This window comes from Oratosquilla oratoria, chromosome 11 (genome assembly GCF_046742065.1).
Source record: "Oratosquilla oratoria isolate Oo_2021 chromosome 11, ASM4674206v1, whole genome shotgun sequence".
Lineage (NCBI taxonomy): Eukaryota > Metazoa > Arthropoda > Malacostraca > Stomatopoda > Squillidae > Oratosquilla > Oratosquilla oratoria.
The window spans coordinates 58,724-72,046 of record NC_134787.1 but is presented as its reverse complement, the minus strand read 5'-3'; the positions used below and the strand labels follow the sequence as shown (position 1 = coordinate 72,046).

The following is a 13,323-nucleotide window of genomic DNA, read 5'->3' as shown; positions in this document are numbered from 1 at the left end:
TTAAGAGATATAGTGACACAACACATCAAAGAACAAACTAAGGACACAGTTATTAAAGTGATGGGAGAGAAGGACAATATAGTAAGAGACTTAGTGGACAAAAAGAAATGTATAATTATATTAGGGATGAAAGAGAAGCATAATCCAAATAGGACCACAAGAGTAAAAGAGAAGGAAAAGGTAAACAAGATATTAGAAATAGATTCAAGAGGATGAACAAGAAACAGGGAAAGAAATTAAAGAAATATATAGAATAGGAAAATACAATACAGATAAGACCAGACCAATTAAGGTTAAATTCAGGTCACAAACAACAGTAGAGAATATCTTAGCAAAAACAGAGAAACTAGCAAACAGTGATCAATATAAACAGGTATGAATAAGAAGAGAAATGAATAAAGAGGAAAGGGAGGATGAGAAAACAAAATGACTAAAAGCTAAGGAAAAAAACGAGAAAAGAGCAGAGTCAGAAAAAGAGAAATTCTATTGGAGAGTAGTGGATATGAAAGTGAGGAAATGGTTCATAGCAGAGAAAAATGGAAAGGGAACAGAAAACACGATGGAAGTAGCAGAAAATTAAAAGTGTCTTACACAAATACAGATGGATTAATAACAGGTTTAAACAAACTGAATGATTACCTGAAGGATAAAGAACAGGACATAATGGGAATTGTAGAGACAAAATTGAAAGGTCTACTACCACCCAACAGTATAGGACATAGTGTATATAATTATTGGATTAGAAACAGAGAGGTAAAACAAGGGGGTGGAGTTATGTTCCTGACTAAGAAGGATATAAATGTGAGGAATGTCTCATATGGAAAGAATAGAGATGATTATGATGGAAGTGGAGGACAGGGATGGGAAGAGCAGGAAGTTTGTAGTAAATTATGTGGCTCCTAAAACAGCTTCGTGGGAAGAGAGAGAACACACGAATATGTTAGAAGACACAAGGATAACACTAAATGATATAATAGAAGATGGAGGAAGAATAGTTATAATGGGTGACTTTAATTGTAAAGAAATCTGCTGGGAAGAGATGACAGTGAAGGGTGGAGATGACCTATGGGGAAATGTACTACTTGACATGATTATAGAACATACAATGATGCAATGGGTACAAGAGAATACTAGGTATAGAAATGAGGAAGAACCATTGAGACAGGACCTAATAATCACATCAGAACCCGAAATAGTGGACAAGATTGAATATAAGACACCAATAAGTAAAAGTAACCACATATTGGTTGAACTAGAACTAAATGAGGAAAAACACACGGAAAAAACTGAACAATATAGAAAGGGAAACTTGAGGTATGAATTTTTTTTATATAGAATAAGAGAATTAAAAAAAAAAACAGACTGGGAGAGGATACACAAAGAGGAAACAGCAGAAGAGAAATGGAATATTTTGACAAAAATTTATAAAGGAGTGGAAAAGTATGTTCCAAGACAAAAACAAGAAAAAGGACATGTAAAGTGTTGGTACAACAAAAGATGTAGGGAGTTAAAAGACAAAAGGGATAAAGCTTGGATAAAATGGAAAAAAGACAAAAGACCTGAAAAATGGAAAATATATACTAGTTATAGAAATGAATATGTAGAAGTGTGCAGAGAAGAAAAGAGAAAATAAGAAAAAGATGCCATAAAAAAATGTAAAGATCAACTGAAACTATTTTACAGATTTGTTAATAACAAACTGAAAAACAAACAAGAATTAGAGAAACTACAACAAGGAGGAGTTGAATACACAGAGGAAATAGAAATGGCAGAAATTAAATCAGTGTTTACGAGGGAGAACATACAACCTAGAGATATCGAGTGGGAGGAGAAAGCCCCCCTATGAAAGAGATAGAAGTAACAAGGAATGAAATAATGAATCACTCGAGTAATCTCGATGTCAGAAAATTGCATGGACCAGATGAAATGGCAAACTGGATTTTGAGAGAATGCAGGAATGAACTAACAGCCAAAATACATAGTCTAATAAGCAGCTCATTGAAAGAAGGAAAAGTTCCAAAAGATTGGAAAAGAGGAAATATAGAGCCAATATATAAAGGAGGAAACAAGGAAGACCCTACTAACTATAGACCAGTCTCTCTTACAAGTACAATAGCTAAAATTTGTGAAAGAATTATCAAAATTAGTTGGGTAAGGTATTTAAAAAAAAAAAAAACATACTAAATCCAAAGCAATTTGGCTTTAGACAAGGACAATCATGCATCACAAACTTAATGTGCTTCTATTCAAGGCTAATAGATGTAATACAAGAAAGAGATGGATGGGCTGATTGTGCATTTCTAGACCTGAAAAAAGCTTTTGATTAAGTGCCACATAAGAAATTGCTAAAGAAATTAGAAACTGCAGGAGGAATATAGGGCAAACTGCTGAAGTGGATGGAAGACTTCTTGCATGAAAGGAAAATGAGAGTGGTGATAAGAGACAAACACTCTAACTGGGATGAAGTGATTAGTGGAGTTCCACAAGGAACAATTTTGGCCCCAATAATGTTTGCTATACATATTAATGATATGGATAAAGGAATTGAAAGTTATATCAGCTTCTTTGAGGACAATGCAAAATTGTTGAAAAAAGTGAACATTGTAGAAGATAGTGAGTCGCTACAGAGTGATCCCAATAAAGTATGGGAATGGAGTAGGAATTGGGAGATGGAATTCAATATTAAGAAGTGCAGTATAATGGAATTTGGAAGAAGTAAAAAAAGAATAGTGGGATCATATAAATTGGGAGAGGAAGAAATTAAAAAAGTAGAAAATGAGAAGGACCTGGGAGTCATTATTATGAATAATATGTCACCTGAGAAACATATAAACAAATTTTTGGAGAAACAATTTAATAAGAACAATCAAAGTGGTATTTACATACCTGGACAAACAAATGGTGAAGAAAATACTGGTCACTTTGATAAGACCAAGATTGGAGTATGCAGCGGCAACGTGGTCACCAAGTACAAAAAAAAGTATAACAAAACTTGAAAGAATACAAAGAGCAATTACGAAATTAGCACCAATGCTCTCAGAACTATCATATGAAGAGAGATTAGTAAAACTTGAGCTACAGACATTAGAGCAAAGAAGAGAGAGAGGAGACTTGATAACTATTTATAGAATCATGAAAGGTATAGAAACTATTAATAGAGAGCATCTAATAAAATGGAATAGTAGAGATATAAGAGGACACGGAAAGAAAATCAAGAAAGACAGTTATAGAAGAGACCTGAAAAAGAACAGCTTTCCCCATAGGGTAATAGACGTTTGGTACAAGTTAGATGAGAATGTGGTGTGTGCAAAAACGATACATGAATTTAAAAACAGTCTAGATAAAACGAGATATGAAGAGAGGACACCACGAGCATAGCTCCCCTTCCCGTAAAATACAACTAGGTAAATACACACACACACTTATATATATATATTACATGCAACACTATAATGTCATTTCTGTATCTAAAAGTATCATAAATCAAGTTTATTCTCTACATTATGTGATAACAAAAATTAAACTAAAACATTTCCCAATTCTAACTGACATTCCTTTCCATTTGAAGATCTTGTGCTAAGGTACAATTTTTATCTGTAAACTTGCCTTAGCTTTTACGAAACCTACCAATGGCAATGATGAGGGTGAGGACATTCATGAAAGGGAAGAATGTGATCTCGAAGATGAAGATGTAGAGGAAGTAGGCGATGATGATGGAGCAAGCGACGGCTGTGATGGTGACGGTAGTGATGAACAGCGACCCTGAATAGCACCAGATGAGGAGAACCACAACACTGCCCCCGATGGCCAGCAGGATTGTGTCGTTGATCAGATGCTCATCAAACAGGATGTTCTTCAGACCTGAAGGAATGTGAAAGGGTGTCAAGGTGCAGAAGTGGACATAAGGAAGAGAAGGAAGAGAAGAAAGAAGTAGGTGATGACATGCAAGGACTGCTCGTCTTGTGAGAGGCTGATTTACTTTGTACATGTGGGGTGAATACTTTTTTCCAAGCTACTATGATGCTAAGAGTTAATGTAACCAAGAATACTCTACGTATGGTAGGACATTAACAACAACTATGAGAGTGAAATAAAATAAATAAATAAATAAATAAACAAATAAAGATATCTACATGTATCCTTGGCCAGCTGGGGAGGGTCAGTGACTACCTAAGGCCTGGTCAGCCTGCTAGTCCACTGGCCCTGCCCTAGAATTGGCCTTCAGGCAGGGAGGATGAGGCTGTTACCGTACCAAGGTCCATTGCCACTACCGTCACGTTGTCGACAGTGAGGCTGTCCTTGGTGTGCGTCACGACTTGATAGAAGGGCAGTGCTGCTGAGCTACGCGCAAAGGGCAGGAATAGCATGGTCAACTCCACGCTGCTTGCATGCTTCCTTGGCGACACCTGCAACAGGGGTCTGCAATGCACCTACAAGCTCACTACACTGGGGGGGGAGGGGTGCAACAGATGGTCTGTATCCTTAGACCTTACTATGGCATTAGGATTGTTTATCCCCATCATTTTAGGGACTTATGTCCTGTTAATTACACAGGTGGCATGTAAATGATTTATGAAACTGTTTAGGCATTTTGTAATGTGTCCATCTAGGCACATCGAGCAACTGTTTTATAAACTGATTTTAAAGTTAAAGGGTGGTGCAACCCCAATGCTTTTGTACCATTTAAGAATGAAATCCAGTGTTTGACATATGGGGAGCCGGCAGGCACACTGGAAGGCACTCAGTACAGGTGGCATAATACCAAGACATGCCACATGGTTTACTGCTGCATCAGTATACTGCATGTACTGTTGACAAAATTTTTATGTGGTTCAGTGAATCATGAGATGTGGTTTATATGGCAATAGTACTTATGTGTTCACAGAATGAGGATCTGTAAATACTAATAGAAATTAATAATATAATCACATCATTTCATATTTACATGCAAACACACATGTATTGTTACCATGTCATCCATACTGTACAAGCAAGTCAACCATGTAGAAATCTTGACAACCAATACAAACTGTCACAAAGGTCCACATTCACCAATATTTGTTTTCAGCACAGTCTACTTCATGTAATCACAACAGCTCTATTATGTGGTTATTTTAAGGTCAAATATATATGATGTTCTAATGTCTTCTGTTTACACCCTATGGACAATACCACTGACAAGACATGAGCCTGCTACATGTCTGGTGATTGATTGGTGGTTCCAAGTAAAAATTATTTAGTAAGGTGTGGAATTATGGGAATGAACTTAGATCATATTTGTGATGGTGATTGTGATCAGTCAAGTTAATTCTGGTTGTCTGTTATGGTGCCCAAGAACTGCTAACCAGTCATTATGTATGCAACAGGTTCACATATCCCCAATGGCATGTATAATGATTTTACATTATATTAGAAAATGAGACATGGAAAACAGCATTATCACAAAGAAAAATGTTATTCTGTGTGACAGCATCTATTAGATTCAAGAAATAGTTAATTGTTTGCCTTCAAATGAACCTTGCTTTCAGATTTTCTTTAAACAGATGTTAAACTATTTTTACTATTAATCATTTATACTTTGGTTAAGCATATCTACAACTGCAAGTTCAGGCAACTATTTTAATAAGACTATATATGAAGGTTTTATGGTGAATATGGCACAAAATAACTTACCTGCAAAAATCTACTCTATGAAAAATAGCTTAGTAAAATCACATTTGTTTTCTGACACAGGACAATAATAATGTTTCTGTACTTTGAAGGTTGATGAAAAAATCTGCAATGCTGCCAAAGTATGAAGAACACTATAGTATAGTCCCTGAACTTGTTGTATGTTTAAACCATTAAGCCCACAAATTCCTCTATGATAAGCAAATTGTCAGGTGTTAGCCAGGACTAGATTAGATTATTTCAATGACCACTGGGTTTCATGAATCGAGATAATCTTTACTCCTTGCAGACCCAAACAAACATTTAGGATTGAATAAAATGATTGAAATTGAATTATAAGTATATTCTAATCTGTGCTCCACATCCTCTTCTATTACTAAGGTTGCTTTACTGTCCCCAGGTGAAGGGAGTCTCTTCAGCTCCTGGGGTACGGGAGAAAACTTCTCCACTTTACCTCCATTTCAAATTTCTTTTCTACCAGCCCATGGTATACATTCATGTTCAGAATTCTTCAAATCCTCCTTCTGGGTAATAGTACATTGTCTATCAATACCATCATGACTATCCTCCCACCTACCATCCTGTCCAATGTATATTCATGCATGTCTCCCTTGCCAAACACTGTGTTAACATCATTCCCTTTTTAACACATATCTCTAAAATCTCTCTGCTATAGTTCCTTCCTCCTACTCCCATACCTCCCTACTACTTCATCTATCAGAGCATCTCCTACTCTAGAATTAAGACCCCTTGACACCATTACTTTTACATTTTTCCCAGAACTCTCTTCACACTCATTTAAATAAATCCAAAATGCTTCCCTCTCCTCTTTAGTTTTCTCACTATCAATCGCCATATGCACTCACAAAAGCCCATATTTCTCACACCAATTTCACAATCACCCACAGTATCTTCAATAGGGTCTCTCCTTTCATTCCTCTCTCTCTCACCACTCTAGACACTCTACCCACTATGCTCCCAAACTCCGACTCTTCCTTTCATTTTAGATTTGTTTCATTCGACACTAACATGGGTGATCAGAGAAGGAAGAGTCATACAGCAGGTAAACAGTGGACTTAAGGTGATGGCATAAAGGAGAGATAACAATAATATAAAAACATCTCACCATTCCTTTAAGAATAAAGAATTTACTCAAAGATGAATGATGTGTGACTCTGGCTCACAGACCAATTTATTTATCTATATACCAAAGGTTTCTTCCCCCTTTCAGGAAGGTAGCTACACATGTACCCACCCTATCCATGCTGTTCTGTCATCCATTTAACTCCCCTCTATCTTAGCTCCTCATAGATGAAGGGTCATCCCTATCTCCCACCTACTGCCCAGATCAAAACCAATGCAACAAGACACAGCATATCAACAGCAGGGTTCCATCACTTCATTTAAATGGTGACCCTCCCTTCTTGTCCCCTGATGCAAAAAATAGAGAAAATGAGGAGAAATCCCTTTGGGCCATCTTTTGTCTTCTCCCTTCCCTGCTCAATAGACATTCCCCTTTTACCCAAGGTCCCCTTTAGCCCATCCATCCATCTCATTCTTGGTGTCCCTCTCAAGTTCACTCCATCCACTTCTGCCTTCCACATTCTTTTTGCTAGTCTTTCTTCACTTATTCTTTCCATGTGTCCAAACCATCCCAGTATACTTTCATCAGCAATATCTCCGAGATCCCTTTCCACCCCTGATCTCTACCTCACCTCTTTACTTCTTACTCTATCCATCCTTGTAGCCCCGACCATATTTCTCAAATATATCTAAATGTCTCCTTTCTCCTTTCCTTAAATTCTAAGCCTCTACCCCATACTGTCTCATAGCGACAATCACCCCTTCATATATTCTTCTCTTTGCATCCCCTAAGAGATTTACTTCCCTCACTCTATAGTTTACCTCCCACTCCTCCATTCCCTGATACATGTGACCCCAAATAATTAAAAATATCTACCTCATCTAACTTCTCTCCTTTAAGCCCTAACTCCAATTCACCATCACCCTTGTCTAATATATTTCATCACCTTGCATTTACCCTATTTACTTTCAACTTCCACCTATCATATACCTTCCTAAACTCTGTCATTAACTGTCTTTAGGCTCTGGAAAAGGTAAAGGTTGCAATTGCAGAGGCCACCCGCCAGTCCTACCCAGTGACCCATGCCCCCACCTTCCTTACCACCGACGCCTCCTCCACAATGATAGGTGCAGTCCTACAACACAGGGTCAACGGCCAGCTCTATCCGATTGCATTCTTCTCCAAACAAATGGACCCTTCTCAAATGTGCTATAGTGCATTCGACAGGGAGCCATATTTTCAACCATAAAGCATTTCCTCTATTACTTAGAAGGCCGGCCATTTACCATCCTTACCGACCACAAACTGCTCACCCATGCACTGGACAGGATCTCTGACCACCACTCACCAATAGTCTCTCGGAAGCTGTCATTCCTGTCCTAATTTGATATTCACATCGAGTACATCAAGGGAGAGGATAACCAAATGGCCAATGCCTTGTCCAGGATTACCTCTAGCATCCTCCCTGATCGCCACCACGTCAACTACGCCACGTCAACTCACCAGAAACAGGAACCAAATAATTATGCTTATGTTCAGGACAATCTAGCTCTAAGAGAGTATTAGCACAGAATAGGCCTGGCCACAGAATCAAACTGCCCTAGATGTACAAACTTAGATTTAAGAAGGAAATAGGCAAGAATTGGTTTACTAATAGGGTGGAATAAACTTAGTAAATATGTAGTAAGCACTGAAACTATCAGTTGTTTTAAAAAACGATTAGACAACTTTATGGATGGGGATGACAGGTGGTGATGGATACGGAGCTGCCTAGTGTAGGCCTTATGGTCTTTTGCAGTCTCCTTTATTCTTATGTTCTTATGTTCAACCATCACATAGAGGACACTGAGCACCTCATTTTATACTATTCTTAGACAACAATACAATATTTCTTCCCTGAATTGTCAGACTGTCCAATGGCCATTGCCAGTTATATGAAAGCCTTAGGTCTCTTGCAAGAGAGCCCTGGGGCAATAAATTGATTAATTCAATTTCATATATACCTAGAAAAATTCTTACCTTTCCCTCTGGACTGACATCTTCCTTTGACAATTATTCCCAGCTCTATGTAAGGAGCCACTGGTTTATTGTATATGATCATCTCCTATCCTTCTCTTATATCTACCATCCTACCCAGTTCCTCCAGTCCTATTTTGCCTTCAGGCATAACACACTTTCCTATCTGGTGGGATTTATACCTGTTGGATTCTTTTCTTTCTTGTGGAATTAAACAAAAAGCTTACCCACGAATGCAGTTAGGTATGGGTGATCCTGTCAAGTTGAGTAACATGGACATGAGCATGAGTAACCAGGACACTTGTAAACTGGGGTCAAACCCAGATTCACATAGTTGCAAGGTGAGTGTGAAACTCAACCCTCCATGCTAGTACACTCCTTTTCAGGGCTGTTCTCTCAAGATTTTATTATAAAAGTTTGTCCACATCAACTGAAAATGTCTGAGTTAACATAATGTCATGTAGCCCCATTTTCTATGAATTTGTCTGAGGACAATGATGTGACATCACTTATATCACTCCCTCCCTCCTCAATGATCCTAGCCTCCCAATTTCTCCCACCTCTATCCACTTCACTCCCTCAACAGTTACATACCTTATAAGTTTTTGTTTCAGCTATGGATAGGCTATTCTATTCAAGTTAGGAGTTGTCTCTGTCCTGAAGGGGACTTCAATCAGAAGATCCTTTTAGTTTGAAGCCCCTCAAACTCCTCTGTGGCTCTGGCCATGGCTGTGCACCTCCTGGCACATGTGCCTAACCTTTCTTTTGTCCTCTACCTCATCAACACCACTTATGCATCCCTTACCTCCTCTCTGCTCATTTAGTCTCAGTCTCATACTCCCTAGTCTATCACCTTACTTTCTTATTCTCCCACCCACCCCACTCCTGCCTGCATTTCTTTTTTTTGGGAGGGGAGGGGGAGCTAAATTAGATATATTTGGTTAGCTATACTTAAGTAGAATCTTATGTGAAATTGGTTTAAATATTTTCAGGGTCAAATTTCTGGTCAGTTTAGATTACATGCATCAACTGTGCAAATTTGTGTGCAAATGTGTCAATTCATCACAGACAGAAAAAATAAAATAAATTTTGATGATACAACAAAATTAAATAAAAGTGTCCCCACTCTACCTCCGGGTTCAGAAAATTGACATCAGTGAGGAAATGTAAGATAGTGTAGACAGCGTTGTTCTCAAGGCACTCCTTCGGTGCCTTCTTACAGCGATTCATGCTGCAGCCCCATTCCATGTCAAGCTGGCCTGCACACCGACGAAGGAGGCGCCGCACATTGGCAATGTCCGTTTCCTGAAGGCGGGAAGCAGAAAGAGAAGTGCCACTTGTTAAAGTGCCTTTAAAAAAGGGACCTATTAACATCTTCTGTATGGAAGAGTGTTTATTTCTTTATTGCATCCTCCACCATGCCATTTTATTTGGTTTTGTGGTATTACTTTGGTAAAGAAGGGGAGTCTCAGTGAGTTACACTTCTATTGGTATCAAGTGAATGGGCAAAGGATGCGGGTATCCAGACTGAATTTAAAGTGTGTTGCCAGATATAGTTTTCATTAACTATGTAGATTATATGACAAATATAGTATACAAGAATACAACTTACCACTCCTTACACTACATTACATGAAAAGTATGGAAGAAGCAAAATGAAAACAGGTATGAAAGAAAGCTAATGCACAAACATGCTTTCAGTTACATGATTACTACATTGGCTGATATACAAACACTCCTTGTTTAACGACGACAATTGGGACCAGCATCACCGTCGTTAACCGAATTGGTCGTTAAGTGAAAGTGTATACATATACGTACATGTACTGTATGTACAATGTCCAGCAATACATGTATCTTTATTTTTGTATATTTTCCCTCATTTATACAGTACATTAAGCTTTATTTACTGTTTTAATGGTACAGAAAGCCCTCAAATAACGCAGTGGTTAGGTTCCTGAAATTACTGTGTATGACCGAATCCGCGTATGCTGACATTCCACATTAAATACCGGGGTATTTTTTTAGTTTCGACCATGGGCACAATATAGCAATAGAAAATTAATTATTAATTTTGTAAATTAAAATGTGTCAACATAATATGCAATTTTGTGGGCGGAAATGAAAATAAAAAATACCTTGCTACAAACAAATATGCTAATGAACAAAGTTGGTAGCATAGGATCGGGATGCCATCTTGTCGTCTGTCAATTGACAGCCTCGGTACTTCCGATAGTGCCTTGCCAGGTACATTTTCTTGAAAGAATGTTATGGAGCGGAGATATATGCATCCCTTCAAGCTGCAACTTTGTATACCCCGCAAGCTGAGAGAGTGGTTGAAAAGCCCACCAACGTCTCTCACGATGATGACAATGAGGACGAGCCGGATGACATTTAATTTGCAGGTAATGATTTATTAAACACACGTTATGTTAGTTTAGTTTAGGTTAGACGAATTTATCATCCTTTCATTTCTTCGACTCCGGCATCTATCATAACAAACATGGCGTGCCATTGGTCCGACACGACTTCGTTACTTACAAAATCTGTTTTAGCACCTTCTTTGTTTTTTTATTTCCGCTCACAAAATTGCATATTACGTTGATACATTATAATTTACAAAATTAATAATTAATTTTCTATTGCTATATTGCGCCCATGGTTGAAACTAAAAATTTACCAATACTGGTATATACTGTACCCCAGGTAGTTTTTGCAGCTTGCAGGATGGTAATGTAGACCTAAGCTTCAGAGCACTTTACCTCATAGCTAATATCCATCGTACAAGTTCATTTATAACATCATACAAATTTGCCTCAGCCAACTTATCGTACACGACGTCATAACTTCGGGAGATTTACGTAAACGAATATTGGTCTGTCATAAAGCCCGTTATTACTCCGCGTTGTCATTAACCGAGTAGGTCATTAAACGAGGAGTGGTTGTACTTTTTGTTTTTGAATAGATCTCTTTCAAGTTAAAATGAACAGATTATAGACCTTGGGTTACAGAAGGGCTGAGAACTTTTGGTTTGTTACTTACATTAACATGATGACAGGACTCTCTCTTGTTTAGGAAAGCCACATAGTTGGGCAGCGACCAAGATGGGCAACACCGGTTTCTGGAACGCGTCTCACAGATTTCCTGAAACTGGTCATACTCGCGGAGCTGGGCATCAAGTTTGCACATAGCCCTGATGTTTTCAAGGGTGAACAAGTCATCTTTGGGCTCTTTGCTAGCCAGGACAACATGGGAGTATTCAATTTCTGTAAATATTACTTGGATTAGTGAATAGGCTTCATCATTCTTTTTCTGAATTCAGAGAACAATACTGACTACACAATATATGAAACAGGAATTTTCTTTTATCAGACCTATACTGGAACTTAAATTCAGTTTTGATATGTTCACCACTATCACATTTTAGTAGATGGCTAAATATGGGTATGTGGCATAGGAATAAAAGAAAAATACACTTGTCATTTGCTGGGATGGAATGATATGTTCTTAGTAATACTTGTAGTGAAGTTTTTGTTTCTATAGTGTGTAAACAATCTAAAATAATGTATCAAAATGATTGTGTAAAGAATAATTAATCTTATCTAGTACTAACAAGTCACCATAATTAACCTTTATACTGGCACACTAGGGCTGAGTTAAAAAAAATATCTGTATTACATGATAGAAATTACTGTTTAAAAACCTTGTGGAATCTTGGAGACATAGTGTGAATGTGATGCAGTATTTTGTGTAGGAGAACACTTCAAAAATACTGAATGTGTCATAAACACTATCCTTGTTTTTCTGTGAGCCCAAAGACAGCATTACAGAACCAACATGCACAGAGATAAGCACCAATGATACTCTTATGTTCCATGTTTCTGCCCCATACAGCGCTGTCCGCATAATCACCCCTTCATATAATCTTCTCTTAGTATCTGTTCCCAAATATCTATTTCTCATTACACTTTTTCATAACCCAAAGCATCTACTTGTTTCTCTCAATCTACATTCTACCTTCAATTCCACTCCATGCTTTCCTGCCACATGCACCCCCAAATATCTAAAGCTATCCATTTCCTGCACCCTTTCTCCCTTAATATTCACTTTCAATTTGCTGCCATCCTCTCTCCTTGTACATCTTATCACCTTACTTTTACCTACATTTACCTTTAACTTTCTCCTTTTGCACACCTTCCCAAACACCGTCACTAACTTAATTTCTTTTTTGATCCTGCTACAAGTGCAGTGTTGTCAGCAAACAACACTGGGCTTATCTCCCATTTTTCTCAATTCTTTTTAACCATCTCTAGTCCACTGCCCATTACCCTTGTATTTACCTCCTGCACCAACCTATCCATGTACACATTGAACAGCCATGGTGGCATGACACATCTCTGGCAAAGTATTACCTTTACCTCAAAACACTTGCTTTCTCCATTTCCAATTCTAACACAAACTCTGCTTCTCTCATAAAAACTAATAATACTATAAAAATTCTATAACACTACAAAATATATATAATACTCTATAATACTATAAAAACTCTAATA

At 37.8% G+C, this 13,323-nt stretch overlaps 1 protein-coding gene across 1 annotated transcript in view; it reads right to left on the bottom strand.

Annotated features, from left to right (window-relative positions):
- The window catches only part of LOC143029538 (protein dispatched-like), an 88,304-nt gene that overhangs the window by 26,881 nt on the left and 48,100 nt on the right, over positions 1–13,323 (bottom strand). Inside the window, 4 exon segments of the mRNA XM_076192189.1 lie at positions 3,628–3,861; positions 4,253–4,406; positions 9,902–10,075; positions 11,813–12,036. Of these exon segments, the coding sequence (XP_076048304.1) occupies positions 3,628–3,861; positions 4,253–4,406; positions 9,902–10,075; positions 11,813–12,036 (786 nt within the window).